Source organism: Pipistrellus hanaki (genome assembly GCF_964339955.1).
Source record: "Pipistrellus hanaki genome assembly, chromosome: 1".
Lineage (NCBI taxonomy): Eukaryota > Metazoa > Chordata > Mammalia > Chiroptera > Vespertilionidae > Pipistrellus > Pipistrellus hanaki.
In genome coordinates, this window is record NC_140503.1 from 72615936 (window position 1) to 72643913 (window position 27978).

At 46.1% G+C, this 27978-nt stretch overlaps 3 protein-coding genes across 8 annotated transcripts in view; 1 reads left to right on the forward strand and 2 right to left on the reverse strand.

Moving 5' to 3' along the window:
* RNF212B (ring finger protein 212B) overlaps positions 1 to 5562 on the forward strand; it is a gene marked incomplete at its 5' end in the record, with an annotated part of 33075 nt that extends 27513 nt beyond the window's left edge. The window contains 2 exons of the mRNA XM_084863730.1: positions 3734 to 3795; positions 5351 to 5562. Of these exons, the coding sequence (XP_084719856.1) occupies positions 3734 to 3795; positions 5351 to 5416 (128 nt within the window). The 3' untranslated portion in view covers positions 5417 to 5562. The remainder of the gene's footprint in view (positions 1 to 3733; positions 3796 to 5350) is intronic.
* Positions 5563 to 6596: 1034 nt separating this feature from the next.
* HOMEZ (homeobox and leucine zipper encoding) lies at positions 6597 to 22832 on the reverse strand. Of its 6 annotated transcripts, none has more exons than XM_084862977.1 (3): positions 14652 to 14868; positions 10875 to 11100; positions 6597 to 9486 (listed from the first exon to the last, which is right to left on the reverse strand). In XM_084862977.1, the coding sequence occupies exon 3, from the start codon at positions 9452 to 9454 to the stop codon at positions 7877 to 7879; it is 1578 nt and encodes a 525-aa protein (XP_084719103.1). In that variant the 5' UTR covers positions 9455 to 9486; positions 10875 to 11100; positions 14652 to 14868; the 3' UTR covers positions 6597 to 7876. The 6 variants fall into 6 exon arrangements, with proteins under 6 accessions (XP_084719103.1, XP_084719102.1, XP_084719104.1 ...); XM_084862976.1 differs by lacking the exon at positions 10875 to 11100 and adding an exon at positions 12728 to 12830; XM_084862978.1 differs by lacking the exon at positions 10875 to 11100 and adding an exon at positions 13684 to 13758.
* On the reverse strand, positions 22815 to 27079 carry PPP1R3E (protein phosphatase 1 regulatory subunit 3E). The gene is made up of 2 exons (XM_084863676.1): positions 25092 to 27079; positions 22815 to 24876 (listed from the first exon to the last, which is right to left on the reverse strand). Exons 1-2 carry the CDS (start codon positions 25506 to 25508, stop codon positions 24454 to 24456), a joined length of 840 nt encoding a protein of 279 aa, XP_084719802.1. The 5' UTR covers positions 25509 to 27079; the 3' UTR covers positions 22815 to 24453.
* Between the last annotated feature and the right edge of the window lie 899 nt (positions 27080 to 27978).

Genomic DNA, 27978 nt, shown 5'->3' on the forward strand with positions numbered 1-27978 from the left:
TCACCAATTTATTCTGTTCCTCAAATTTTTAATTCACTTGACTTTTAGATTCACTTTTTGATAGATATGTATTTGTTGATCATAATTTTATCTTTACTTTTTTCTTCTTTTCCTCTTTTTATTTTTTTTTAAAATATATTTTATTGATTTTTTTACAGAGAGGAAGAGAGAGGGATAGAGAGTTAGAGACATCAATGAGAGAGAATCATTGATCAGCTGCCTCTTGCACACCCCCTACTGGGGATGTGCCCGAAACCAAGGTACATGCCCTTGACCGGAATCGAACCCGGGACCTTTTAGTCCGCAGGCTGACACTCTATCCACTGAGCCAAACCGGTTTCATCTCTTTTCCTCTTTTTAAAGAATACCTTTCAGCATTTCATATAATACTGGCTTGGTGGTAATGAACTCCTTTAGCTTTTTCTTATCTTTGAAGCTCTTTATCTGCCCTGCAATTCTGAATGATAACTTTGCTGGGTAGAGTAATCTTGGTTGTAGGTTCTTGCTATTCATCACTTTGAATATTTCTTACCACTCCCATCTGGCCTGCATAGTTTCTGTTGAGAAATCAGCTGATAGTCATATGGGTGCTCCCTTGTAGGTAGGTAACTGTTTTTCTCTTGCTGCTTGTAAGATTCTCTCTTTGTCTTTTGCCCTTGGCATTTTAATTATGATGTGTCTTGGTGTGGTCCTCTTTGGATTCCTTTTGTTTGGGATTCTGTGTGCTTCCTGGACTTGTAAGTCTATTTCTTTCACCAGGTGGGGGAAGTTTTGGTCATTATTTCTTCAAATAGGTTTTCAGTATCTTGCACTCTCTCTTCTTCTGGCACCCCCATAATTCTGATGTTGGTACACTTGAAGTTGTCCCAGAGGCTTCTTACATTATCTTCAATTTTCTGGATTCTCTTGCCTTCTTGCGTCTGCAGAGGAGTGTCTTCTGGCTCCTTATGTTCCAAATCTTTGACTTGATTCTTGCTATCTTTCATTCTGTCTTTAGGACTCTGTATAATATTTTTTATTTCAGACAATGTATTCTTTATTTCTTATTGATCTCTTATCATTTCTTGTTGATTCCTTATTAATTCTAGTTGATCCCTTTTCATATCCTCATAGGTCTTATTGACCTTTTCTAGGAAATTCTTGAAAAACCTTATAAGCGTAGATTTGAACTCTATATCCAGTCGCTTTTTGTCTTCCATTTCTTTCGTTTGTGATCTATTTCGTTGTCTCTGCATTTTCGCAGCTTCCCTGATGGGGCGGGGTTTCAGGGTGGAGCCTACAGCCTTGGCTTCCCTCAGCCCCGCCCTATGCAGTTCCTGAGTCTCAGTAATCCCCAGGGTCCTTCAGTACTCATTGCAAGCACCTCTGAGAGAAAGGTGCCCTCGATTTTCGCCTGATACCAAACAGTCTAGGCTCTCCCCCAATGAGCCTGGAACTGGGGTTCAGTTCAGTTGGAAGTGGAGTTGGAGGTGGCGTTCAGAGCAGTCTGGAGCTTTTGTCTCCTTCCCCCCAGGACAATCCTGCGGCACAGCCAACCGTCCCTTCTCTGCGCACAATGTGCGCACTTCCGGGACCTCCTTTTGCTGCTCCCCCGGGGTTCCGCCTTACAGCCCAGCTCCCTATGGATGAGCCTGGGTCCCCGGGGTCTGGCCTAGAACTGGGGTTCAGAGCAGTCGGAACTGGGGCCCAGCACAATCGGAGCTTTTATCTCCTTCCCGCTAGGGAACGCCAGCCAGGCACTCAGCCGCCCTGCCCTTCCTCTCTGGCTCTGTCCTCTCCGCGCGCCACGTGTCTCCGTACCTTAGGCTTTTACAGCTTGTCCGCTCTTCCTTCTGGTTTTCTCCTTGCTTCTCATTGTAGAATTTCCAGTCAGTCGACTTTCCTGTAGTTCTGGGTAATGTCCATTTTATATTTTAGTTGTATTTTATTGAAATTGTTGTGTGCGGCTGTGGCTAGGTGTTTACCTGTGCAGCCATCTTGGATTCTCCCTCTGTAGTTAAGTCTTGATTGTTGTTGGTGTCACTGGGAGGAATTGACCTCCAGACCAATTGGCTGTGAGGACCCGCTGTGTCCATAATGATCCCTTGCTGTGCTGGAGACACATTTATGGGGCAGGACTTGTTCCAGTAGGGCTTTGGTGCTCATTGAGTCTGCCTCTTGAATGTGTCCCTTATGAGAGTAGTTGAAATATGTGTCATCTCACACCGATCACTAGATACACTAGTTTCTGGATCTCCAATGGGATGCAAGTCAGCTACTGTCTGAGGCCACCCAGCAGGAGCTACATCAAGAACTACTGTTTTCTCCTCTTTGCTTGGGATTTGGTGGTTTTGGAGCAGTCTGACTGGAGCTGCAGTTTAGTTAAGCTGCCATAGGGCACACCATTTATATGCAAAAGCTGCTGTGTGGAGCCTGGGCTGGTTTATAGAATGTGCGGGGCAGGGTCTCAGGGCACCACTAGGCTAAGGCATCACTAGGCTAGGGCGTGGCAAACAGCAATGGCTGCCAGTCAGCCTTCTCTGCCTTTCTGCGTTTCCAAGTCCCTGTGTCCCGTGCTCCAGTGCAGTAAAAAATGATTGCTGAGCTCACCTCTGCAAAAAAGTCACCCTCACTTTCCGACCCGATGGCTGACAGACCAGCTTCTCCGCTTAGGCGTTTGGGTCCCCCACGTCTCCCCAGAAACTGGATTTCAGAGTGATTGGGAGCTTGCCTCCCTGCGAGTTGAAAAAAAACCGCGTGCCCAGTCACCCGCCACCAGCCTGATTTGTGTGCCTCCGTACCAGCATTTGTGCTCCTTTCTCCTTCCTTCTAGTAGTAAAACTTCCACTCAGCCAGCTTTCCTGTGGTTCTGGATGATAGACATTTTGTCTTTTAGTTGTAGTTTTGAAATTGTCGTGTGAGGCAGCAGTTTAGTTGTTTACCTTTGCCGGCATCTTGGTTTCCCCCAGTTTAACTCTTTAATATTCTTTAATTTATCCAATTTCCTTCACATTGAAGGGAGGCTTTGAATTTTGCCTAAATAGCATGCATCCTGTCACCAGTTAAGTTCTGCTATTTATTAAACTTGCCCCCCTCCCCCCCCCCCACTTCAGACCTCTGTTTGAACATTGCTAGGAGCTCAGTTCTGAATGAGAATGATAAAGTCCGTATCCTATTCCCATCATTTTCAAAAAGGTGCCTCTGCTACCAGTCCTCTTGATAAGGGGCTGTCATCTTCTGTAGTTCCCCAAAATATTTTTATATTGTTTCTACATCTTCCTACTCATAAACTCAAATCTCTCTGGCTCCATTCCATCCTCAAAGGAAAAGAATGGACCATCCCTAAAAGTGGAGATTCAAGTCACCTTTTAAATTGCTTAGCAAATAGTCTTTTCCCTTCTGAACAGTGTTCCCAGATTAAGAATTACCCTGATCCAGCTGAAACCGGTTTGGCTCAATGGTAGAGCGTCGGTCTGCGGACTGAAAGGTCCCGGGTTCGATTCCGGTCCAGGGCATGTACATTGGTTGCGGGCACATCCCCGGTAGGGGGTGTGCAAGAGGCAGCTGGTCGATGTTTCTCTCTCATCGACGTTTCTAGCTCTCTATCTCTCTCCCTTCCTCTCTGTAAAAATATCAATAAAATATATTAAAAAAGAAAAAAGAAAAAGAAAAAAGAATTACCCTGGTCCACAAGTAATACTACCAAGGAACTGCTCAACGAAGTTATCTTTTACCATTCTATTCTAACCTTTAGGTCAGAGGGAGAGTAGAAGCGCACTAGAGAGTCTTCCTGGTTTTCAGCTACCAGCCCTGCAGGTGAGCCATGACTAGTCTAACTTATCTGAGTATGAAAAATTCTCCAAGGTAGGCCTGCACATTAAACACCTCATTCTGGTCTTCTGTTAAGGTGATAGAATGTATCCAGTGGAGAATGACATGGGTTTCAAGTGTGGTGACCGCATGTACACAATTTTCCATTATGATCTTAATTTTAAAAATTCTATCCCCATCAGATTAGCTTCCTGGTTTGAGGTTTAAAAAATTAGGTTACAGCCGAAGCCGGTTTGGCTCAGTGGTAGAGTTTCGGTCTGCGGACTGAAGGGTCCCGGGTTCGATTCCGGTCAAGGGCATGTACATTGGTTGCGGGCACATCCCCGGTAGGGGGTGTGCAAGAGGCAGCTGGTCGATGTTTCTCTCTCATTAACATTTCTAGCTCTCTATCTCTCTCCCTTCCTCTCTGTAAAAAATCAATAAAATATATTTTAATAAAAAATTAGGTTACATAGTAGTGAAAGGCTTTAAACTGAACCATCTTGAACAAAGTAACTAAGTTTGTGGACGCAGCTGACATTCCCAAGTTTCACACACAAAAAAAGTACTTTTGATGGAATACATCTTTTGCATAGAGGTGCTGCTAGAACTCGGAAAACCTGAGATAACAAGTAACATTTTATCACTCTGATCCAGGCAACGAGGGGTAAAAGGCATGGAAATGAGGTTTGTTAAGGAGCTCTGTTCAATGAAAAGTCTAGGCTTGCCTTTTAAGTTAACTTTTATGGCTTTGGTCTTGAGGATATTTAAGCCCTTTCACCATGCCAAGATCCTGGTGACCCCAAGGACCTATTAAGGTAGATAAATATTTTGCTCTCGTATTCCAAAGTTTCTTTTATTTCCATTAGCAGGAAATTAGCTAGAGCAGAAATTTGCTCTCTTCGTCTCTGTGAAAAATCAATAAAATATCTTTAAAAAAATAAAAATAAAAATCAATGGAAAAAGTATCTTCAGGTGAGGATTAGCAAAATAAAATGAAATTAAAAATATCTTTTGGAGATGCATACTAAAATATTGATGGAAAGAAAGTTAAATGATTATCTTTTGTTTTGTTTTTGTTTTTTGCTTTAGTATAAATATAGTGGAGAGGTGCAGTGAGAGAATAGAAATGAACAATGGGCCTTGAGTTGTTTGTTGAAATTGGGTGATGGCTACATGTGAGTTCATTATACTACTCTACTTTTGTTTTGAATTTCTATAATAAAGTTTTTAGAGTTATTGAAGAAAGTGCTATCTCCCTGGAGGCATAATTCTGCCTCCCTGATGATCACCTGTGGGTGTTATTATGTTCCAGGTCTTCTAAAATGGTAGTCTTATTATCACCAGATAATCTCACACTGAAATATCAGTTTCATAAGTAGTGATGAAGCCTTTGATGTCTCAAACCTTAGTTTGGGAAAGTTATCATGCAATGGAGAAAATTATGCGAAAGCAGTGGTGGTGGTTTGCTGTCCAAATGAATTTCACAAAATAGCTTGAGAGGTCCTTATTTTCCCTTTTCTTATAAACATCCATATCTGTCTTCTCTCTTCTGCTGCAGACTCTCTACCAACAAAGACAGATGGAATTAGCCAGGGGGAGAGAAGCATGGACCATTCCCAGATAGATCATCTTCAAGGTCTGATCTATACATACTGCTGAAGGACAGACCAGCATCCAATACCCATTAGGCATGATGGCCTTAGAAAATGTACCCCTGGCTGGTTTCATTCTGTACTATCTATCTTTACTATGTACAGCCTAATTACCTCCTTAGAAAGTGGTTAGGTATTATATAAGACTAGTGCTTCAGGAAGATTACAGTTCTTCCAACAAGACATGTAGCTCTCTTATTTCCTACAACTTGAAACAAAGGTTATAAAAACAGTTCTTGTCATCCTTGGGGGTGGGGGTAATATACTCATTAACTATGTTTTACTTCTGGATTTCATTTTCTAGTTTTGGATATATTCTCCCATTGCCACTGTTAACAAGTAACAATCTGTTCCCTGTCCCAATTTATTATACTTTTTTTCAGTTTGCCTATTGTTTCCTCTATGCCTAGTTATTATTAAATGTTTATTTTCCTTTCTGTCTGATAATAGTTGGAGACAAGATGTTCAGCTTACTAAGTACATAGATGATAAAGACATCCTTTTATTGCTATTGCAATTCTATTAGTATTGCAAGATCTAGAATGTTGGAATTGGCAAAGAATACTACGACTGAAATCAATTCTTCTTTGGGTACAAAGGGCTAGAATTAAATGGATAGGCCACAGGCAGGCCTTAAGCAAAAATATTGGGGGTAGTGAGTGGGGGGGAGTAAAGATAGCAAGCATCTGCCAGAAACAAATACATCTTGGGAATGGTTTTGTAGATAAACTAAGAGGCCATTACCTTTCCTGGAACTCTGGGTTTATTTTTAAAGGCATTTCCAGACACACCTCATCTTCTGAGCACGAGTCTGTGCTGTAGCAGGTATAGGAAACAATCTGCCTAGTGATCTGATCTATTGCCTTTCAAAGTTGTTCTTTTTTATTAGTATTATTTATTGATTTGAGGGAGAGATACATCAATTTGCATTGGCTGATATGTGTATGTGCCCTGACTAGGGTGTCTGAACACGTAACCTTGGTGAATCGGGACAACGCTCTAACCAACTGATCTACCCAGCCAGGGCCAAGTTATTGTTCTTTTAATTTACCTTAATGTAGCTTGCTGCTTCAAAAATAAATAAAATGCATACTAAATCAGAATGTTAATGTATTTGGCTACATTAATCTCTGAAGCATAGAAGTGGCAAAGTGGAGGAGAGAGAAACAATTTTATTTTTGGCCTTTTTATTATTCTAGCAGTTTGGGGCTTCCACTCTTATTTCTAGATGGTTAACCCATTGATATCATTATACCTGACCCCCAACTGATGAAAACCACTCTTAAACACCAATAAATTCAGTTAAAGACCATGATCTCTGCCCTCAAGACAGATTCTATAGAGGGAAAAGTCTCTTTTCTGAATAAAAAATTGAACCAACATCAGAAAAACGAAAAATCAGCCTCTGTCAAGTTAGGCAGGAAGGTGTCAGGCTTGTAAAACCAAACCTGGAGCCTACCTGCAGTCCTCTGAACAGGAGAAACCATCCCCTCTCCTATATCTTTCTGTAACCTAATTCTACTTTTTTAAAAAGACATCTCTCCTAATTCCCACTTCCAATAAATATCCAGTCTAAATTATTCTCCACCCAGTATTAAACTTTCACAAGCTCTATGGGGAAGATTTACCCTGAGACATAGTGAAGAGAATGGGGATTTTGGAAAGAGATAAAAAGGTACAAGGCAAAGTGGTCCCCGGATCAGAAAAAAGATACTTGCTTCTTCTGCAACTCAGCGATGAAGCAGTAAAACATAGAGTTGGTACGAGGAAGAGTTGAAATTTGTGAGACTGGGACATACTGAGATTCTTCGCTGCATTAAGGGTGGAGAAAAGGAGAGGTGCAAAGCAGCCTTATTCCAGGAAAAATGGTGGGACTAGGCCAGGGTGGGGAACCTTTTTTCTGCCAAGGGCCATTAGGATATTTATAACATCATTTTTCGGCCACACAAAATTACAGACTTAAAAATTTGCCTGCTCTTTGGGTCAAACATTTCATTAACTCACCCCTTAATGCCTTGGCAGGCCTGGACATTCCCTAACCCTGGACTAGGTGCACTGGAATCAAAATTCTTGACTCCTCCTTTCCAATCCTCCTATAGACATGGGACTAAGGAGAACCACCCTTAGTATACTAAGGGAAAAGCGGATGAGAACAAGAGCCTTGACCCAGCCCATAGGTAAAGGACCAGATCCTTAGCACTCTTCATTGAAGCTAAGGCCTGAATTTCTGCTCATTCAATTCCCACCTCACTTTGTGCCTTATGCTCATCCTCCCTGGTACACCCTCAAAATATCCACCTTTCCCCCAGCTTAAAAAACACAAAGCTTTTCAGTTCTTTGCCACAAGGTAATTTTTAAAATGTGGTTTCTTTGTTTAAACAGTTACTAAGTCGGTTCATCTTTTAGTAAGACTGCCCTCCCATAGCCCCCATTCAGTCCTGTATGATCACATCATCATCATCATCACCATCCTCCTCCTCCTCCTCGCTGTCATCCTCTTCTTCCTCCTCCTCTTCATCTTCAGGCAGTTCTTCTTCCTCCTCTTCCTCCTCTTCATCTAGACAAACCACCACCTCAGCTGGCTTAGGTAAACGAGAATCAAACCAATCCAGTACCTGTTGGATGCTAAGCCTTGACGCCTCACTCAGTTGAGGGACATCACTTTCCCGTAGCTGTTGGTGGGCTGCCCAGTACCTCTCCAAGGGCTGTATATCCGGTGGAGGAGGGGGCACTGGCAGAGGTGGTGTCTCAGCCCATTCACTCAAAGAGCGGGTTGAAGGCGATGGTGCGGGAGTTGCGGGATCCTGGAAATTAGGGGCCCCCGGTACCGCATTGTCACGAAACCATTTTAGTTGCCCATGCTTCAAGGCATAGCGTGTGTCACCAAACCACTGAATAATCTCAGACCGAGGTAAACCAGTAATCTGTTCTAATTTATGGTAATCCTCACGTCGTGCCCATTGACACTGTAAAAAAAACGATTTGAGGATGGCCAACTGCTCTTTGGTTTTTCGCTTGGTCTTTCGCTGGCGTTGGGTATCTGGGGAAAGGTACTCTACAGGGCCGATGCTACCTAGTACCGAGTTAGGCCTTAGCCTCTGGGGCCAGGCTGGCTCCACATGTATGGGTAGAGCCTGTTCATTGGGTGACAGTGGCTGTGGGAGACAGCCCAGTGGCTGGGAGGGGTTAGAGGTGACGGTAATTCCATTAGCCAGTACCTGGAAAGAGGAAGAAGAGGTAGAGGAAGGAGTCACATTACGAGCTGACCCCTGCTTATAACCACTAGCAAGTAATGAGATTGGTGGGGCTTTGTCCCGAGCTTGTGGCTGGTGGACAGCTGCAGAGTGGTTCCAGGAAGCAGTACCTAGGCCGTGTGACTGGTCAGGACCCCTGCCTGCCTGCTCCTTAGAGAGATCACTGCTTTGAATATCCTGCCAAAATCCCGACTGGTGGGAGAATGCCCCGCTGCCAGGTGCCATCAGAGGCTCCTTAGCTTTCAGGTGACTCATTGGCTCTGAAGGATCCTCAGGCTCTACCTTCAATCCTTTCATGTGGGTGGGCTCACTAAGAGTCAGGGGCACTATCCCAAGACTAACTTGCTCTGGAGGTGGCAACGGAGAAGCGGGCACCTCCTCTGGAGGCCGCCCTGCATGGTGAGTAAAAGAGAGGAGGGATTTGAAATGGAGTTGGTCCCTGTGATACACCACCCGAGCCCGAGTCTCTTCTATTTCTTCAGATGACCAGCTGATGCCACAGCGGAGGCGCTGGGCCATGAACCAAGTCTTGACTTTTTCTATCTGCAGCCCGTAGCGTAGACAGAGAAGGGCAATGTCTGCGAGGCTGGGGTAGGGAAAGTAGCTGAAGGTTTGCAGCAGGTGTTCGTTGCCATCCAGCTCACTGGTCTGGGCTGCTTGGGTCCACACAAGCTGGAGCTCCTCGGAGATTGGGGGGAGGCAGATGAGCCCCGCAGGGGAGGTGTTAAGATTGCTGGCCTCTTTATTAGGAGGCATGCTGCCTTCTGATTTGTGCCCTTCAGAGATCGCTGTAAGAAAGGAACAGCTCCGTCATTAGGGTTCCTCTTTTGGCCCACTGCTCAATTTCTACCAAACAAAATGTTGTACTCTAAAACAATCAACTTTCTATGTGTACTGTACTGTTTTGCTTTCAAAGTGCTCATAACAACTTCTCATTTACTGTATAACCCTATGAGTCACAACCGGCTAAAATTCCCATTATGTGTATGAAAAAAAAGCCATAATTACCCCGTCACATGACTAGTGTTTTCACCAGAGGAAAATCTGTCTTTAGGATCCTTATGTACCCTTTACCCTTCCAACACAAACTTACTTCACCACATTCATGGAACAAGAGTCACAAAATAAAGACTTGACTACAAAAACTAGAGGAGCAGTTATCTCCTCTTGTGATAAACTCATTAGCTCCTAACAATTTATTATCTCTAGAATGTGGAGATAGGTTGGGAATACATTTGAAAATCTAGATTCTAGAAGGTAGGACAGCACTGTTCCTCTGCCCAGTCCCCACTCCTTTTTCTTGCCCTTGTTGGTTGGGGAGAGGGTAATAGTACCTTTAAACCCTAAAACCAAACCTGATTGCTTTAATTTTTCTTTCTCAGTAGGATGAGATAGGTCAGGTACCTAGGATAAATGGGGCTTACCCCACCCCCACCCCACTAGGGTAGAGAGAAGGGAATGTTTTCTTCCCCTCACTCATCCTCAGAACAAAGGTTATCCCCTCCCCCGCAGCCTTTGTCTCTTCCAACTGCTCAGTCTCTCTCCGGGGAGCCGAGAGAGCCCCTCAGAATGTAACAGCCCCCTTCACACAGGGCGGAAGCCTGCAGCTCTTAATCTCCTCCTCAGGCCCAGGTGGGCAGGTTCATTAACTGTGAGTAGGTCCTGCAAGACACCCTGCAGCACCACTGGTTCTGAGTGTGGATTGCAGGAATAGCCCTGACCATGCTTCGTTCTGAAATACCGGCTGATGTTATTCCCCAGGATATTGACTGAATTTTAATTCAGCTCCCTGTGTGCGTCTTAGAAACAAATATTACTTCTAATATGTTAAAGATGGGGCAGGATTCCTATGTAAGTGCTACAAGATGAATTGAGAAAAATCTCAAGTCCAGAAAGTTACAAATAGAGCAGTGTTGAGGGATTTTTTTTTTATGATGAACAGAAAAATCCAGAAGCATTTCAATGTCACCATTCCCTTTTAATAAGCAAAACTTAACTGAAGTCCATGCAGAACCTAAAGGCAACATACACTGAAAATAATCTTAAGAGGGTAAATGCAAGCAATATGGCACAGTTGGTAGAAATATGATTCTTAAATAAGGCCAGTCTGCAGTTTGAATCCCAATTCTGCCACCAGCTGCATGCTCTTGTACAAAAGTTACTGAACTAAACTTACATGAGCCCGTTTTCTCATGTGTAAAAAATGGAGACAGTGGCCGAAACCGGTTTGGCTCAGTGGATAGAGCGTCGGGTCTGCGGACTCAAAGGTCTCAGGTTCGATTCCAGTCAAGGGCATGTACATTGGTTGCAGGCATATCCCCAGTAGGGAGTATGCAGGAGGCAGCTGGTCGATGTTTCTCTCTCATCGATGTTTCTAGCTCTCTATACCTCCCTCTTCCTCTCTGTAAAAAATCAATAAAATATATTTTAAAAAGGAGACACTGCTGGGTATATGTAAAGTTATCTATTTTTACTGAGTACCTGCTATGTGCCAAGGTATCATGTGTAGGCAGGGCCCAAACCAGCTGTTAGAGGTGGAAGTGGCTCCACCACTTCCTAGGGTGCTGCTTCCTAGGGTGCAGGCCGGTCCACGGGGCCCTACAGGCCAGTCCACGGGGCCCTACAGGCCAGTCCACAGGACTGTGCAGGCCGGTCCACAGGGCCACAGCCCAGAGAGAGTAATTTAACCCCTCTAAGCCTTATAACTCACAAGTTTAAGACTAAGTGAAAAAATGCACTTGACGTTATACCTAGAACAAAGGCTCAATAAGTAGCTTGTCTCATTACTTCAGCTTCATGGGGTGATTCCGATATAAGGTAATGCTTCTCCTAGACAATAGGGGAAGTCAAGCAAAAATGAATTCTTTAAAATTAGTTTTCAATCTGTTTTTGCAGAGTCCAGATTTTAACAGGCAAGAGAAAAATTATGTGATTTTTTTTTTTAGTTCTTATATTTTGAAAGTTGGTTATAACTCCAGAAAGGATTTTGTTGTTTTAAAAAGTATAAAAATCACTGCTTTAGGAGAACTGAATCCATAATTTGGTTATAAATCCTTTTTGATTGCCAGCTGAATTGCCAGTATGGTAGCTCCACCTTCACCCTCCAGATTCATCCCCGACATGGCTGAGTGGCCTGTGAGGAACTGCTTGCACAGTCAAGTCTAAACCCACAGGAACAACACCAAGCTTAAGCTGGAGAATTCTTTGATTGCAACGCATGACATCTACTTAACCTTATTTGTGTCCTGTTCTTTTTTTTGTTTATTCACCCTCACCCTTACAATCTTGGACCCTGTTCTTTAAGGACAGTAACACTTTGGATATGAGAAAAATGTAGCTAAGGAATAAAGGTAGCATCCTCCAGTATGAGGATGAACACTGCCACATAGGGAATACGGCAGGCACGGCTGTGAGGCTAGAAGGAAACATTTTGCTTTCATGTATGTGGTTTGCTATCCTTCAGATTCTCATGGCATCATCTTGATATTTCAATGTAATATTCAGTCACATAAATAACGTATTTGGTGTACAATGTACATCTACTTTCCCAATTATGCAAAACACAAATTACTGAGGACTTCCTAATACAAAATGGTGGCTTAAGTTAAGCCATAGTCATGGTATTGCTCTTCTTTCCCTTTGGGCTTTCCTTACCCCTGGGCAGATGGCAGAAAAGAATGAGCAGCCTTAAACTACCAGACTAGGCATTCATATAATCTTAGGGGGGGGGGGGGGGGAATAGATGTTCATAACTTTAGGCTTGAGCCTAGGCTTATGGTTAAAGCAAGAGACAGCTAGAAAGACTAGATATGATCTTGCTGAATTCCCTAAATCGTTATTCAGAGAAGAAGTACTGACTGAAATGTGTCTTGATGGTATAGTTTTAAGGGCTTTAGACTTGTAGTAACATTCAATTTGTGTGCTTCTAAACTTTTTGGATCATGAAACTCTTTGCAAATCAGATAAAAGTTACGGGCACTCAGAAAGTTATGGCTACTACTCCACCCCCAAATAAATATTCACACTTACACATTATATATATCCTCAGGAGGTTCACTGGCTGCTCAGAAGTCCAGCTTTAGAACCTCTGTCTAATGTTCTCCCAACTTAATTAAGGCAATGGTGGTGAGTGCTTGGAGGAGGAACAAACAGCTTGATGTGAATGAATGAAAAAAATGGATGGAAGACTCAAGAAAGTTTAAGTGGGTGTTGGTGATAGTATTTGGAGAGAGTGGAAGGTTGGGGTGTTCAACTGCGCCAGGAGCCTGGTTTCACTGACCCACTGGATTATATGACCAATACCCATAGAGCACTGGATAAGAGTCTGGGAGGCTACTGTCTCGTGTGCCAGAATCATCTGCTTTAGCTACCCTGAATACCTGGGCCAGTTATGTGTGAGTCCAAACCTGCTTATGCCTTTATGCCGTTGTTTTTCTATATTTATATAATAATGTAATTAAGCATTACGTAAACCAATGAAATATTAGTGCATTAAAAAGGGGTTCCTATGAAAAATACAAAAGAGTTTACATCTTGAAAAGACCCGTGGGTACGTGGCCTTGCTCCTCCGGAATCCCCCGAGGAGCAACTGTAAAAGACTGGAGGGGCAGGGGACTTACAACAATTTTGTAAAAATCTTAAAAAGGATTCTGCATTTGGCATGCTTCAAAGTTTAAAATTCTCACTCCACTTTAAAGAAATCAAACCTGGCCGTGGTGGCTCAGTGGTTGAGCATTGACCTATGAACCAGGAGGCCAGGGTCTGATTCCTGGTCAGGGCACATGCCCGGGTTGCAGGCTGTATCTCCAGTGTGGAGCAGGCAGGAGACAGCCAATCAACGATTCTCTCTCATCATTGTTGTTTCTATTTCTCTCCCTATCCCTTCCTCTCTGAAATCAATAAAAATATATTTTTAAGAAATCAAACCTGAAAATCTCAGATAATGAGCAGCAGGGCTCCCATGTCAGACTGCACGCTAGAATTACCTGGGAAACTTTAAAGCGGGCAGCCTCCTCATTTTGACTTCGTTAGTCTGGAGTGGGGCCCAAGCATCAGTACTTCTAAAAAGTTCTCGAGGCAACCAGATTTGAGATTTGCTTGTACACATTCCATAAAGTCGATTGAGAACTCCAATCAGCAGGCTTATCCAAAGAAAACTCGGGGGGCTACCCCCAAAAGATCGGTGAATGAACATACTTTTCATGTCAACGTTTAGATATATATGCATCATTTAAAAAATTCCCAACTTTGACTGGCTTATATTTTTTTCCAATTACTGCCATCCACCTATCCTAATCATATAGTAAAGGCACTTCACATGTAGGGTGAAAAGTTCACCCGACCTGGGCCCACCTCACTAAACAGGTCTCGGCTTGAGTGTTCTTTCAGTTTGCAAGTTTCAGACTAGGACGCAGCACCAGGCACCTCTCTGGGACTCGGGTTCTCACTTTCCTGATAAGTGTTCTGAGTATGGCTGGGTAGGGGGTCAGAAGGGGCAGTTTCTCCTACAACTTCCGTTCCTAAAGGCCAATGCTCCCCAGAAGCAAGGCCAGGTTTCTGTGTGTGTTGAGGTCGCCGGGAGGTAGTCATGGGGAGGAGGGAGGCCTGGGAAGGAAACGTTTCTCCTCTCCTCCATTTCACAGGCAGTCTGAGGCTCCAAACTGGGTCAGAGAACAAAAAGTTGCTGCATTTGGGGCGATGAGCCCCAGGGAGCAAGCGAATCTCTATCCTCCCCTGGCCAAGGGCGTCCCAATCCAGCCTGCCTCCTCCCTACACACCCACTCACCCTCCCCCAGTTCCAACCGGGAACCCCAAAGTCCGTGAGATAAAGGAGAGACGACCCGGCGAGTTCGAAACTCGAGTGCTACTCTCCGCGCGGGGGACAGGGCTCCGCAGGTCGGAGATCACCCCGGGGGATCGGGGAGGAAGGTCCGGGGGGCTGGGGGTCACTCACCGCGGTCCGGCCCGGGCGGCGGCTCCCAGCCTCGCACCATGGGCCGGGGGGTAAGGGGGAGAGGGGCGGGGGCCTCCGGGATGGAAGTGGGGCTCCCGCCCGGCGCGGCCTGCTCCTAGCCCCCCGCGCCGAGGGCCGGGACCAAGAATGCCCTTCCCGCCCCGGGAGCGCGCCCCTCTGGTCCAGCCCAGCCGGAGCGCGTGGGGCGGGGCGAGCCCAGGGGCGGTGCCCAGGCGGCCCGAGCGCCGATTGGCGGACGCGGGCAGGCTGGCACCGGAGGGACACCCTGGGTTGCCATTGGCTGCGCGGGTCTCAGCTGCAGCCGGCTATTGGCCGCGTGGGCCTCGGCCGGGACGCCATTGGCGCGCGGGGCGGGCTGCCCCGCCCTCGACCCCGCGGCGCCGGACCTGCGGGCGCGCGGCCTGGCGCCTCCGGAGTCGGCCGGCCCCCCCCCCCCCCCCCCCCGTTCCCCCCAGAGCTCGCGGCGCCCGGCCGAGCCGTCCGCGCGGCCGACAGCCCCTTCCAGTTGTTCCCTCCGGGAGCGGGTCCCTCCGGCATCCCTCAGCCTCGCGCACGGGCCGCGCCTTCCCGGCAGAGGGGCCGGCGGCCTCAGCAGCGTCACTGCAAACGCAGCGCCCGGAGCTACCGGGAACTGCGCGCTAGACGGATCCGGTGTCCTGCCGCCTGGAAAGGCGGGGGCGGTGCTGGGAGCGGCTCCTTTTGCTTCCCGGGACCAGCTGGCACCAAACAGGTGCTCCCAACGAACTGGGGGGTGGAACACACCTCTCTGCGCGTTGTAAGGAAGATCTGGGCTCTGCTTCATATTTTGGGACCTTAGTTTCCGCCGTCAAAAAAACAGGCGACAATAAAATGGACTTTCCACCACTACAGTATCTCACACACTCTGAACTTCTGGGCCAGAGGATTGCATAGTTAGGAGATTCAGTCTTATGAATAAAGCTTGGGAACAGCACTTTCTGAAGTGACTCTGGTTCTTATGCTGGTCTTTGAAAGAGTCTCTTTTGCCTGTTGAGGTCACTGAACGGCTATTTTCTGTTCCTGGCCCTGTATTTGCCCAACTCCCTGCTCTCCCTCGTTACATTGAGTAACAATTTCAACTAAGAGTCAGCCCCACTTTCTTCAAATTAGTGTTCCGCAGAAGCATGGGAGTAAGCAACAGAAAGACAGACAGGGTGGGGCCAAAGTAGGTTTACAGTTGTGAATACACAAGTTCTTTCTTCCAGTATTAATTGTATTACTTTCCATACGAACAACTGTCAACCAACTTTAGCCCCGCCCACTGAGAGTTAGAAGCTTTTGATCCCACGGGGTTTAAGTTAGGGCTGGTGATATATACTGACCTCAATCATGAATATTACAATGCCCCAATCGCTTGTATGTAATGAAGGAAGGGAAAAGTGAAACTTTAGGCACCAGCAGCCCTGAGTTTTCAGTGGAGTGATCATTTTCTTATAATCCAAACAATGAGACTTGTTTGGCTGGAAAGTCAGGCAAGAGCTGGATGGGAATTTAGTGCCTAACCCTGGAGGGTTCAGTCAGTCACTATGGGAATCACTAATCACAGGCTTGCAATTATGATGGGCGAAGAACTCTGCCACCTTTTTTGTCTCAAAGACATTAGTTCCCAGGAGTCAGGAGCAGAATCAAAGACAGATTGGGTAGAGGGAGAACCCAAGGAAAGGAGAAGAAACTCCTCTGCCCCAGTTCTGAGTACAGTCTGATGCCCCCCTTTTAGTGGAATTCACCCTAAAGCTTTAGAACAGTATTTCCCAAACTTTTGACATATGTGTACCCCTTCTAGAATTTTCGTAATGCTGAGTACCCCTCGTACTCATGAGAACGTAGAATTAGGTGCAGCTAAGCACGGTGCAGTGCATTATCCCCACCAAACTCTTCCCGTACCCCTGGGGGTACGCGTACCACACTTTGGGAAACACTGCTTTAGAAGATGGAGTTGACTGTTTGGGGAATGGAAGAGAGGAAGAGGCTGATAATATCAGATAAGTGAGGGTCCCTCCTTTAGCAAGACGACAAGCCTCCCAGCTCTTCCATGGAATTAGTGGGGGATCATCATGTCATCCTCAAGGTAGAGATGTTAATCCCCATCATCATTGGTAGAAATCCTCTCTCCCTTTGCATGGCTCAGACAGAGGACTGACCAGAGGCACATTTACCCTCTAGCTTAGGAAGGAAGTTTCACAGACTACTTCCAAAGCACTGAAGGAGCCCCAGCAATGTGAAAGCATGGTCAAAGGTGTTTGTAAAAAATGGGGGGAGGAGGAAAACAAACAAAACCTTAAACTGAAACCGAGGCAGGAAAGTTAGGATAGGGAACAAAGCCTCAAGCTGTACCCCTTCCATTTTTTGTCTTGGCTGGAACATTACTGACATAACCTTCACTGCCCACCTGTCCCTCCTCTTCCCCCTCACCAATTTCTTACAATTGACAGGACAAAAAAAAAAGGTTTTTTTTTTTTTTTTTTTTTTTTTTTGAGAAATCACTATCATAGCTACTACTGGTTGGCTGGTTGCTTAGGCTTTTATATCTGCTGATGTAGCTTGTCCTTGCCCTGGCGCCAATGCACACGTGTTTCAATCTGTCATTGTTAATTGTGAATTTGGTTGACACTTCAATTATAAAGGACGAATAGCAATATTAAAATATGTATTCTAATTTCTTTTTAAAAAAATATATTTTATTGATTTTTTACAGAGAGGGAAAGAGTTAGAAACATCGATGAGAACATCAACCAGCTGCCTCCTGCACACCTCTTACTGGGGATGTGTTGGCAACCAAGGTACATGCCCTTGAGCAGGATCAAACTTGGGACCCTTGAGTCCACAGGCCGAGGCTCTATACACTGAGCCAAACCGGTTAGGGCATTAATTTCCTTTCAATGTGCATGAATCATGCACCAGGACACTAGTATTTAATAAAACCCTTTCATGAAGCCTGGCTGGGGCTGACTGGTATAGTTCAGTGATTTGAGTGTCCTTCCATGCACCAAGAGGTCACGATGGATTGATTCCCAGTCAGGGCACATATCTGGATTTCAGGCTCGACTCCCAGTAAGAAGCAGCCCATTAATGTTTCTCTCCCTTCCTCTCTACCTAATAATTGGTAACATAATTTTAAAAAATCGTTATTATTTAAAAAAGAAAAACTTCCCACCAAGACTCCTTTAGGGTATTTTGTTCTCTGAGGTCACTTGCTCTCACTTCTCAGTGCATACTATCACATGAATAAATTTAGTATGCTTTGCTAAATGTAACGAGTCATTTCTTAATCCTGTGACAAGAACCTGGACCCCAGTACCAGGTTGAGGATTCCCTGAGTGCCTGTCAGCATCACAGTTGGTTAAGATTGCTATCTCTTTCCTCTGACTTTCCTTCCATCATACTTTGCATTCTGTCAGGTATAAATGGAAGGGCCTTGGGCGTTTGAGTATTGACCAAGTTGTTAGGGATACATTTAGTTTGGGTTTTGTAGGAACACATCTGTGGTTTGCCTGTGAGTAAATAGTAAGTATAGTGTTACGGTTTGAATTGTGTCCCCCTCCCAAAAAATTCTTATGTTAAAGTCCTAACTTTCAGTGCCTCTTAATGTTTTCAGAGATAAGGTCTATAAAGAGGTAATTAAGTTAAAATGAGGTCTGAGGGGAGTCCTAATCCAACATGACCAGTGTCCTTATGATAAGAAGTTCGGGCACAAACATGAACACAAGAAAGACCATGTGAAGACATAGTAAGAAAAGTCACCTATAAGCCAAGGACAGAGGAACTGCAATGAAACCAACTCTGCTGACAACTTGATCTCAAACTTCTAGAACTGAATTTGTGAAGTCACCCAGTCTGTAGCATTTTGTTGTGGCAGCCCTAGAAAACTAATACATACAGCTTCCAGGAATACTCATAATGTCAACAATTCTGGCTGAAGCCACAGGACCCCAGGCAATAAGCCATGGTGTGAACCCTGGAAGCCCCACCACCTACCTCTCCTTGGATGTCTGCTCCTCATGTTGACTCCTCTTCAGCATATGTAGTTTCACTAATAACGTACCAGAGTGGATACTCTGCAGCGACATCACAACTCGGCTATTATGATGTAACGAGGAGGCATCTGATCATTCTCACACCAGAGCTTTATGGGTAACTGGGCTTTTCATCTTTCAGGTGATGTGGAGACAGTACTATGCTAGAACTTGACATTTTTCAAGGATGCTGCCCTTTCACGTCTGTTTCTGTTGCTCCATTCTGTTTTAGACAGAGGTCCTTGCTTTTCATCACTCTCATATTTCTCATCTTTGGCTTTAGGATTGCCCTTGGTAGGGAAAAAGGCTTTACTCTTCTCTCCAGTGCTTAAGGAGCAGAATGTAACTTGGATTGTCCCCTTAAGGAAAAATAGCCCCCACCCAGGGGGAAACATGGGACTTCTACCCACCCGAGCTGTTCCCTTTAACTGCACCAGCAGCTGGTGCTGCCAGGACACTAAGGCACTGGGGCCCTGATAACTTTTCTTTAAATAAATAAATAAATAAATAAATAAATAAATAAATATTATTGATTTTTTACAGAGAGGAAGGGTGAGGGATAGTCAGAAACATCGATGAGAGAGAAACATCCATCAGCCGCCTCCTGCATACCCGCGACTGGGGATGTGCCCGCAACCAAGGCACATGCCCTTGACCGGAATGGAACCGGGGATCCCTCAGTCTGTAGGCCGACAGTCCATCCACTGACCCAAACCGGTCAGGGCCCAATAACTTTTCTTATTACTGTACTGCTCCAATGGTGGTGGGATCTTACTAGCGTGTTGTATACCTGGGCGGCTCAACTCCTTCCCAACCAACTTTTACAATACATAGGCAAAGGACTCCAGCTGACAGGGAATAGGTCTTTTACGAAATGAGACAGGCCAGTGGCACATGCAGCCTACTACCTCCCCCATAAACACCATTGAAAAGTGCAGCCCTCGCTCAAGCTCAAGCGTAAAAGTTTGGGCTAACCACCTGAGGCCAAGTTTAGTCCCACATTTTAGTGAGTACAACTATGTTGCCACCTTCAGGGACCAAGTGAAATGAGATGACCAGAAAATTTACCTCTGGGTCTCTGCTGTTCTTGGCCAAAAAAACAAACAATACTTCTCAATAGCTGATGATATATTCTTTTCATATTTCAATTTTATTCCAGAAGGGAGAGCTGGTGCACGAGGAAGCTGCAGTGAGGCACAATCCTGGTGGGTTTGGGGCCCAGTGACTGGGGCTGCACTATGAAGAGGGTGGGGAGACTCTGGGCCTGATGAGAACAGTAGTTTATGGTAAATTCACAGGGCAAACTTTCCTTTCCTATCCAGGTTAGCTATTCAATGGGTAGATTATGCAATCTTCTTAGCAACGTTAGTGATATCAGCAAAAGAAGTGGCAAAGATGGGTGCCGGGAACCGAAACCCCTAACATTGTCACTGGAGATAAAATGTAAAAAGAGCCGAAGCTGGTTTGGCTCAGTGGTAGAGCATTGGTCTGCGGACTGAAAGGTTCCAGGTTCGATTCCAGGCAAGGGCATGTACATTGGGGTATGCAAGAGGCAGCTGGTCGATGTTTCTAGCTCTCTCTCTCTCCCTTCCTCTCTGTAAAAAATCAATAATATATATATATATTTAAAAATGTAAAAAGAGCTAGCCAGGCTTGATGGCTCTGAATGGCCGGAGCTATTAACTCATTGTCTAGTTGAGAAGTGCCCGGCTAGCTCAGTCAGTAGAGCATGAGACTCTTAACTCATTGTCTAGTTGAGATAGTGGTAGTTGAGGCAACTTTAATTTGTTAATCATATGTAAATGTAAGTTGAGTTTCTGTTGTTGGAACTTCCCACCAAAGAGATGTCTTTGTTTCAGAATCTCAATAAAAGGAATGGTAAAAGGCCAGAGAGGGGTTAATCTTCTCACTAGAGGTAGACTTCCCGCCTGGCCCCCATTTTCCCAAATTAACTCTTTTCCAGTCTCTCTCTTCATTTTAGTGTGCGGCCTTCTCCAGAAACCGGACCCTGAGTGGGCCCTGAACCACGCGGGTCGTGTCTCCCATAGATGGGGACACAGAGAAAACTATCAGTTCCTTTTGTTTCTCTTTATGCCTGGATGGGGAAGAGAATGGAAACTACCCTGTTTCCCCGAAAATAAGACAGTGTCTTATATTAATTTTTTCTCCCAAAATTGCGCTAGGTCTTATTTTCAGGGGATGTCTTATCTTCCCATGCGCTAGGTCTTATTTTCGAAGGATGTTTTATTTTCGGGGAAACACGGTAGCAGCAGAAAATGAAACATTTCTGATATCCCTTGCCATGAAAAACTGTGGGTCTGGTTGTGCAGAAGCCTGTTTCATAGCCAGGGAATGAATGGGCTATAGTCAAGAGGCCTGGGTTTAACCCCATCTTGAACTGTACTAAATAAACAAACAAACAAATAAATAATTTGACCCTGCTGGAGTCAATTTTCATCTCTGGATACATATCCCCATCTGTATAGGAGCCAGGACCCAATAATCTCTAAAAACAAGCCCTTTTTCACAGGTCTCTGATTCTATGACCCATGGAACACAAGGATCCAGAGGAGCTCCAGAGAAACACAGAAGTTAGAAGCAAGGAATGTGGGAGTTAGATTGGAAAGTTGAGGAACTAGGGCTTATTATGAAGAGATGATGAGCTACATTCAAAGCGATAAAGAAGGAAGGCTATCATGCCGAGACCGGTTTGGCTCAATGGATAGAGCGTCGGCTTGGGGACTGAAGGGACCCAGGTTCGATTCCGGTCAAGAGCATGTACCTTGGTTGCGGGCATATCCCCAGTAGGGGGTGTGCAAGAGGCAGCTGGTCGATGACTCTCTCTCATCGATGTTTCTAGCTTTCTATCTCTCTCCCTTCCTCTCTGTACAAAATCAATAAAATATATTTAAAAAAAAAAAAAAAAAAAAAAAAAAAAAAAAAGAAGGAAGGCTATCAGACATCTGACTTCTGGATGAGAGAAAAAGGCAACAGTGTTCCTGCTGTGTTGTTTCAAGGACCCAAGCCCCTGACTTTGGTAATATTTTCTCTTCTGGCGTTTTCTAGTCCAGGGCTGACATATTCTCTAAATTGCTCCTGTTCACATAGTCATCAGCCTTTAGAGGAAAGTCTCCCCCACCCCCACCCCCTCACCCCTCAATGCCTAACACTCCTAGTGTTTCCTGAGACATATCAGCTTACTCCAGGCCCTGGGGAAGCTCTATATGGGAAGAACCAGAAGACTAGAGAGCTGGGTCTATAAAGCTGAGAATGGGGCCAGTAACTTCTTACAAACAATGGATTACCCTTGGTTCCCTGCCTCCAACCAGCTTGCATTTATCTAATACCGGGACTCTGAGAGAGGGCCCAAGCACACAGAGCATCCAGCAATGTCTTAGTCAGGGATCCTTCTAGCAGCAAATTTAGGCAACTGGCCTGTTCACAGCTAGTGGTTCATAATCCTAGCTCTGCATTCACTAACTATGTAATCTTGAACAAATTATTGTTTTTAGAGTTTCCTATCTCTAAACCAGGGTAATATTGTAATGCATGCAAGACACCAGATTTTAGTGGATAAGTAAATGTGTAATATTACAATTGTTAATGCAACATAACAGTAATGCATACATATTAAGCAAGAGATTACTACACATTGAGCCTCAACCCAATCTCCCTCTCCATTATCCTCCCTGGGGCTCTTCACTGATGACTAATAAGTGCATTGGTTGGTGGCTTCCAGTACAGTTTCTTCACTCTGCTGGAACTTTGACCTGAAGATGATCCATAAGATGCATTAAACTTTTTTCTTCACCAGAAGGATGATATTTAAAGGGCCATTTTTTTGAGGAATGACTTACAGTTCCTCTCTTTCAGCCATCTTTTTCAAAGGATTAAGGCTTTAGACAGGAGGGTCATGGTAAAAAGACCTATACTGTATTCCAAATGCATGTATGGGTACATGCCCACGCACTCTCTCTGACAAAGAAAAGGGAGTTGCAGAAAATTGTCTTTGAGAAATCAGTGATAGAAAAGGAGACGGGGAACTGGTTACCTGGAAGCTCCTTGTTCATCTGCATCAGGAACTGCTTCTTTTCACTCTTCTCCCTCCTAGAAGACTGTCAAGAAAGAACCTGAGGGAAGAAGGTGGGTCAACCATGGCCCTGGAGAAAAGGTAGGTTTTCCACCTCTTCTGTAGGGAGAAGGAATAGCACAGATGAATAAGGATGAGAGGGAGACAAATGGAAATAGAGATACTGAAGGCAAAAACCCTATAATGCTAAAAGAAAAATGAAAGTGATGAGGGAGTTACAGGAAAAAAAAAAGGAAGAAAAGCAAAGAGCTTAGGAACAGAGTACAAGAAAAATAACCAGCAGAAGTTAACTAGAAAAAAATATGAGGCATAAGCCTGAGTGGGTAAAAGTGCAGCTTTCCTACTTCACTTGCTCAAAATATGGAGCAGACTGCCATCTTCTGGAGCCATTTAATTTTCAAATTGGTTTGATTCTTAATTTGAAATGCTTTCCCTTCTTTATACCCACAATTCTTTCTCAAGAGCTCCCAATGTTGCTTCTGTTTATCTTTGGGACCTCCCAGCATCACTTCCCCAAGAGAAATGGACCTCTTCAAAGCTATCTCAGAGAACCCAGGCTGGGGCCAGAGCAAAAAGCAAGGGCAGAGGATGGGCTGTGGTTTGAGAGGTTGCAGGCTGGTTTGGGGATGATTCCCGGGCTGTGGAAGACCTATCCTCAGCGCAATCAGCTGCTATGGGCTCTGTGTGTTCTGAATGATAGCTCTCCAACTGTAGGTTGGAGCATGTGGCTTCTCATCTATACTCTGCCACTCACAAATCATAAATGTCAAAGCAAGGGTCCGTAAGAGATCGCCTAATCCAAACCAATTTCCCACGGAGGAAACTGGGCTGCAGAGAGGTGAAGGACCTTGTCCAAAGTTATATATCTAGTCAGTGACTGACTTATCTTCTGAAGGAGCAGGTTAGTGGTTCTTGGGACTCACTGTCCCTTCACAAATACAGTCCATAAAGTGCTTATAGGTCATTAGAAAGCACCCCAGAAAGAGGCATTTTCCCGGAAGCTCCTGAGTTTATCAGCCCTTTAGGTGCTACATTATTTGGCTGCAAGGATAGGCCCAGAGTTGGTTTTGCCTTTAACCCCCAGGGCTGTCAGGAGGCTGGAGGAAGGGGCTCTGACTGCTACCTGCCATCCCTCTCCAGCCAATTCTGAGACTGAAGCCAGGGACAATCAGGGGTGACAAGGGAATCCCATCATGAAGCCGGGGTCTAGGGAACTTGTTCAAGTTCCTAGAACTTCAACAAGGCAATTATGGCTAAATTAAAGCTAGGATGGGCAGGATTGGGGGACCTGCGGTAGCAAACTTGGGGGAATGAGCCAGATGACTTCATACAGAATACATCCTCAATCCCAGGGAGGTATCTTAACCTTTGACTGCTTAGGCCCGGCAAGCTCTCCCATTCACGGAAGAGAACGTTATCCCTTTCCTTTTGCTTTTTTTTCTCATGCTTTCAGCTCCCCTTTCCTTACTGCCTTGGGTTCCTTTAACTCACATCCAACAGGTGTTTTCCACTCTATCTCCCCGACTTTGATCCTTCCCACTTCCGCACCCCTTTGATTTCTTCCCCACTTGACCCTCTTGGACAACTTCCCCCGCTCCTCCCCGCCGCGTCTTCGGGCTCCCCCGGCTCCCGGGTGCCTCCGCAGCCGGCCGCGGGCGTCTCAAATAAAGTGGATCCACCCCTGAGGCTCCGGGGTTCCACCGCCGCCGGGGAGCTCGGGCCCACGGAGAGCGTAGTCACGGCCGCCGTTGTTGTCCCAGAACTCGAGGCCCGTCACGCGGTAGCGCAGGGCGAAGAGCAGGGCGCCCCCGGCGGGCGGCGCGGGCAGGCGGAAGGCGAAGCGGTCGGCGCGCGGCGGAGGCGGCGCGGGGCCGGCGTAGGCGGCGGGCGCCTCGCGGTGGCTCCGCCAGCCGTTGGCGCTCCAGCGCACGCTCACGCGCTTCTCGTAGGCCAGGTCCAGCACCCGCACGCTGCCCGCCACGCCCAGCGGGCCCGCCGCTGCGCGCTCCAGGCAGATGCGCTGCGCCTGCAGGCGGGCGGCGAAGCCGGGGTCGCGGGCGGGCTCCAGCGCGGCGCGCGCCTCCTGCGGACGAAAGGGGGAGAGGAGGGCGGAGCCGCGGAGAGGAGGCGGGGCCAGGGCGAGGAAGGGACCTATCCGAGCCCGACCCCGGGTCTGCTCGGCCAGAATGGGGCCCAGAAGCCAAAGTGGCCTGGAGCACCCGGCCCAGAGGGAAGCGCCCCCACGCGGACGGCGGGGCCCGGGAGGTCCCGGGGGAGAGGCGGGCCTCCCCAGCCTACCTGCAGGCCGCGGGCGCGGGGCTGGCACGGTGCGAAGTGGCGGAGGGCGTCCCTCTGCAGCTGGACGTGCACGTGGCGCGGCACCCGGGGAGGCTCTCCCGGGCGGAAGCGGCGCACGGCGGCCAGCTCCAGCCCCAACGCGTCGGCGAAACGCACTCTCTTGCGGGTGTCGGGGCTGCGGCTACGGGATGCCCGGGCCCCGCCGGCTCCGGCGGGTGCAGAGCGAGCCCTGCGGCCGCGACTCGAAGCTGGAGCGCGGGATCGGGCCCCGAGGCGCGCCCCGCCCTCTCCTGGCTCCTCCTCCGGCTCCTCCTCCAGGCTGGGCCGCTGGCTGCGGTAGTAGGCTCGCTCCGTCAGCGAGGCGATGAAGCTCAGGTTGCGGGGGATGTCCGTGCGGGGGGGCCGCTCGCGAGACATAGCATCCCCCGCCCGCAGCGCCGCTGCGTCACCCTCCCTCCCGATGACTGCAGCCGCCGACTTTAGCGGTCTCCCATTGCAGATCCTCTACCTCCCGTAATTCTGCCTCAGTTCTGTGACTACCTTGCCTCTGGCCGGCAGCTCCCAGGGTTTTAGACGGTCACCTCCCGTCTTCTGCAAGCCGTCTGCTCTGAGCCTGCGCTCAGTCGCACACACCCTCCGGTCTCCTGGCCTCCCGGCCCCGGCCCCCGCCCACAGTCCTCTGACAGGTGGCTCCCCATCTGTCTTTACTGCCGCTGCTGCAAGCTGCATCAGGGGGCGGGGACTCCGCCCTTTCGGTCCTAAGAAAGACCACTTTGCCTCTTTTTTTTTTTTTTTTTTTTTTAATGGCCTCAACTTAGCTGGAAGAGTTACTGCAGGATGTAAAGAGTAACATTTCCTTTTCTTGCAGTGGAGGTCCAAAACGCGCAGCTTTTTCTTAAGGGCTTACCGTTTTCTTCTCTAAACCCTAGGCTTCAGGTTTGGAAGCAGTTTGGCGGTGGGTGCAAAGAAGGGAAGCTCATGAAACTAGGTAGAGCCCCAAATAGAAGCTGAGACGTGCTCATAAGAGTGGGTGGTCCATTGGAAAGAGCTCTGAACTGAGAGTTGTAGAAAGACAGCTCTGGTTTCATCTCTGGTGCTATTTAGCTGCGTGACTTTGAGCAAGGCACAACTTCTCTGGACTTAAGAGTTATCATCCTTCCAAAAAGTGGATTTAAGTTCTGATCTCTAACCGGACTGTAAGCCCTTCGATGACAGAGGCTGTATCTGATTTATAGTTTCATCACAGAGTAGGCCCTCAAATTATTGAATGAATAAGCACACCACTCTCTTGGAGCTGAGACTGTAGGATTCTAGTTCCAACAGGAAGTTCCAAAAAGCAAAGAGCTGGCATTTTTCTTTATTTTTTTCTTTGTTAGTGAAAAACGCATGTGGTTTTGTTTTCTAACTTGCCTGCTGATGTTATATAGCATTTACAGTATGCTACATATGGTTGTAAGAATTTTAAAAACATTAAATCCTATAGTACAGCCATCATAGGAGCAGGAAATATTACTATAGATATTTTATGATGAGGAAATTAATGGAAAGAGGGGCTAGGACTTTTGCCTAGGATCACATAGATAATAATTGGGGAGCTGGGATTAGAATCTCAGCAGTCTGCCCCTAAAGTCCACTTTCTTATCTAATTGGTTATATAAGATTTAAACATTTAATGGTCTTAGTTAACATCTTCAGAGTACTGAAATATGGGGACTCATAATACAAATGGAATATCTAAATTTAAAACAGCAGGAGAGTTTAATTATAAAATCACTAGTGACTGCCCTAACTGGTTTGGCTCAGTGGATAGAGCATTGGCCTGTGGACTCAAGAGTCCCAGGTTTGATTCCCATCAAGGGCATGTACCTTGGTTGCAGGCACATACCCAGTAGAGAGTGTGAAGGAGGCAGCTGATCGATGTTTCTAACTATCCCTCTTCCTTCCTCTCTGTAAAAAATCAATAAAATAATAAATATTTTTTAAATTACCAGTGATTAAGTTGGAAATGAACAGAGACATATACTATCTTTTTTTTTTTTAAATATATATTTTATTGATTTTTTACGGGGAAGGGAGATGGATAGATAGCTAGAAACGTTGATGAGAGAGAAACATCGACCAGCTGCCTCTTGCACACCCCCTACCGGGGATGTGCCTGCAACCAATTTACATGCCCTTGACTGGAATCGAACCTGGGACCTTTCAGTCCACAGACCGACGCTCTACCACTGAGCCAAACCAGCTTCGGCCTATCTTAACATTGTATAATTCATTCCTGTTTGCATTTTAACTCCAGCCATGCTATTGTAATAACCACAGCAATGCTATTTAGCCGGACTAATTTTTAAAGTGATACTGAGTTTTATTTTCTTATTTAATACATATGTATATAAATCCATGGACACATTTTTTTTTTTAATATCTTGGTGGTGTAAAATATTGTTTCACTAATTTGTTTTGCAGTCAACCAGTTTACAACTGTCTTCTTGCCCTGGTGAAATATATCATTAACAGAATAATGTCCAAGATTAGCCTATATGGCCTGAGATTTTCTAGCAAAAGCTCTGTTGCACTGTCTACAGTTTGAGCTTCCATTCGTTGGCTCTGTGGTATTAGTCTGAGAAGATACTTAAAATACATAGCTTTGAACCCAATATAATTTGTGTTGGTCCAGCAGCTCCAGACTGACACTGAACCTTTATTCCAAATAAGCCTTTGTGTCTTAAATAGCCACTGCAGTTGTCTTTAAACGTCTGACTAGGTCTGCTCCATAACTGGCCAGAGACACTGAGTGATTTATTCAGTCACATTTACTGAAGGTCTGTTAGGCTGTGAGGACATAAAAGTGAATACAATTCAGTTCCTGTTCTCAAAGAGAGCTTATAAA

What these genes read in the sequence shown, in the direction of transcription:
- PPP1R3E (XM_084863676.1), bottom strand. Translation starts at nt 25,508, where the DNA reads ATGTCTCGCGAGCGGCCCCCCCGCACGGACATCCCCCGCAACCTGAGC. An exon ending in CCCGCGCCCGCGGCCTGCAG is followed by an intron (nt 24,877 to 25,091) that starts GTAGGCTGGGGA and finishes TTTCGTCCGCAG; the next exon opens with GAGGCGCGCGCCGCGCTGGA.
- HOMEZ (XM_084862974.1), bottom strand. Translation starts at nt 14,691, where the DNA reads ATGGTGCGAGGCTGGGAGCCGCCGCCCGGGCCGGACCGCG. An exon ending in GCCGCCCGGGCCGGACCGCG is followed by an intron (nt 9,487 to 14,651) that starts GTGAGTGACCCC and finishes CCTTTCTTACAG; the next exon opens with CGATCTCTGAAGGGCACAAA.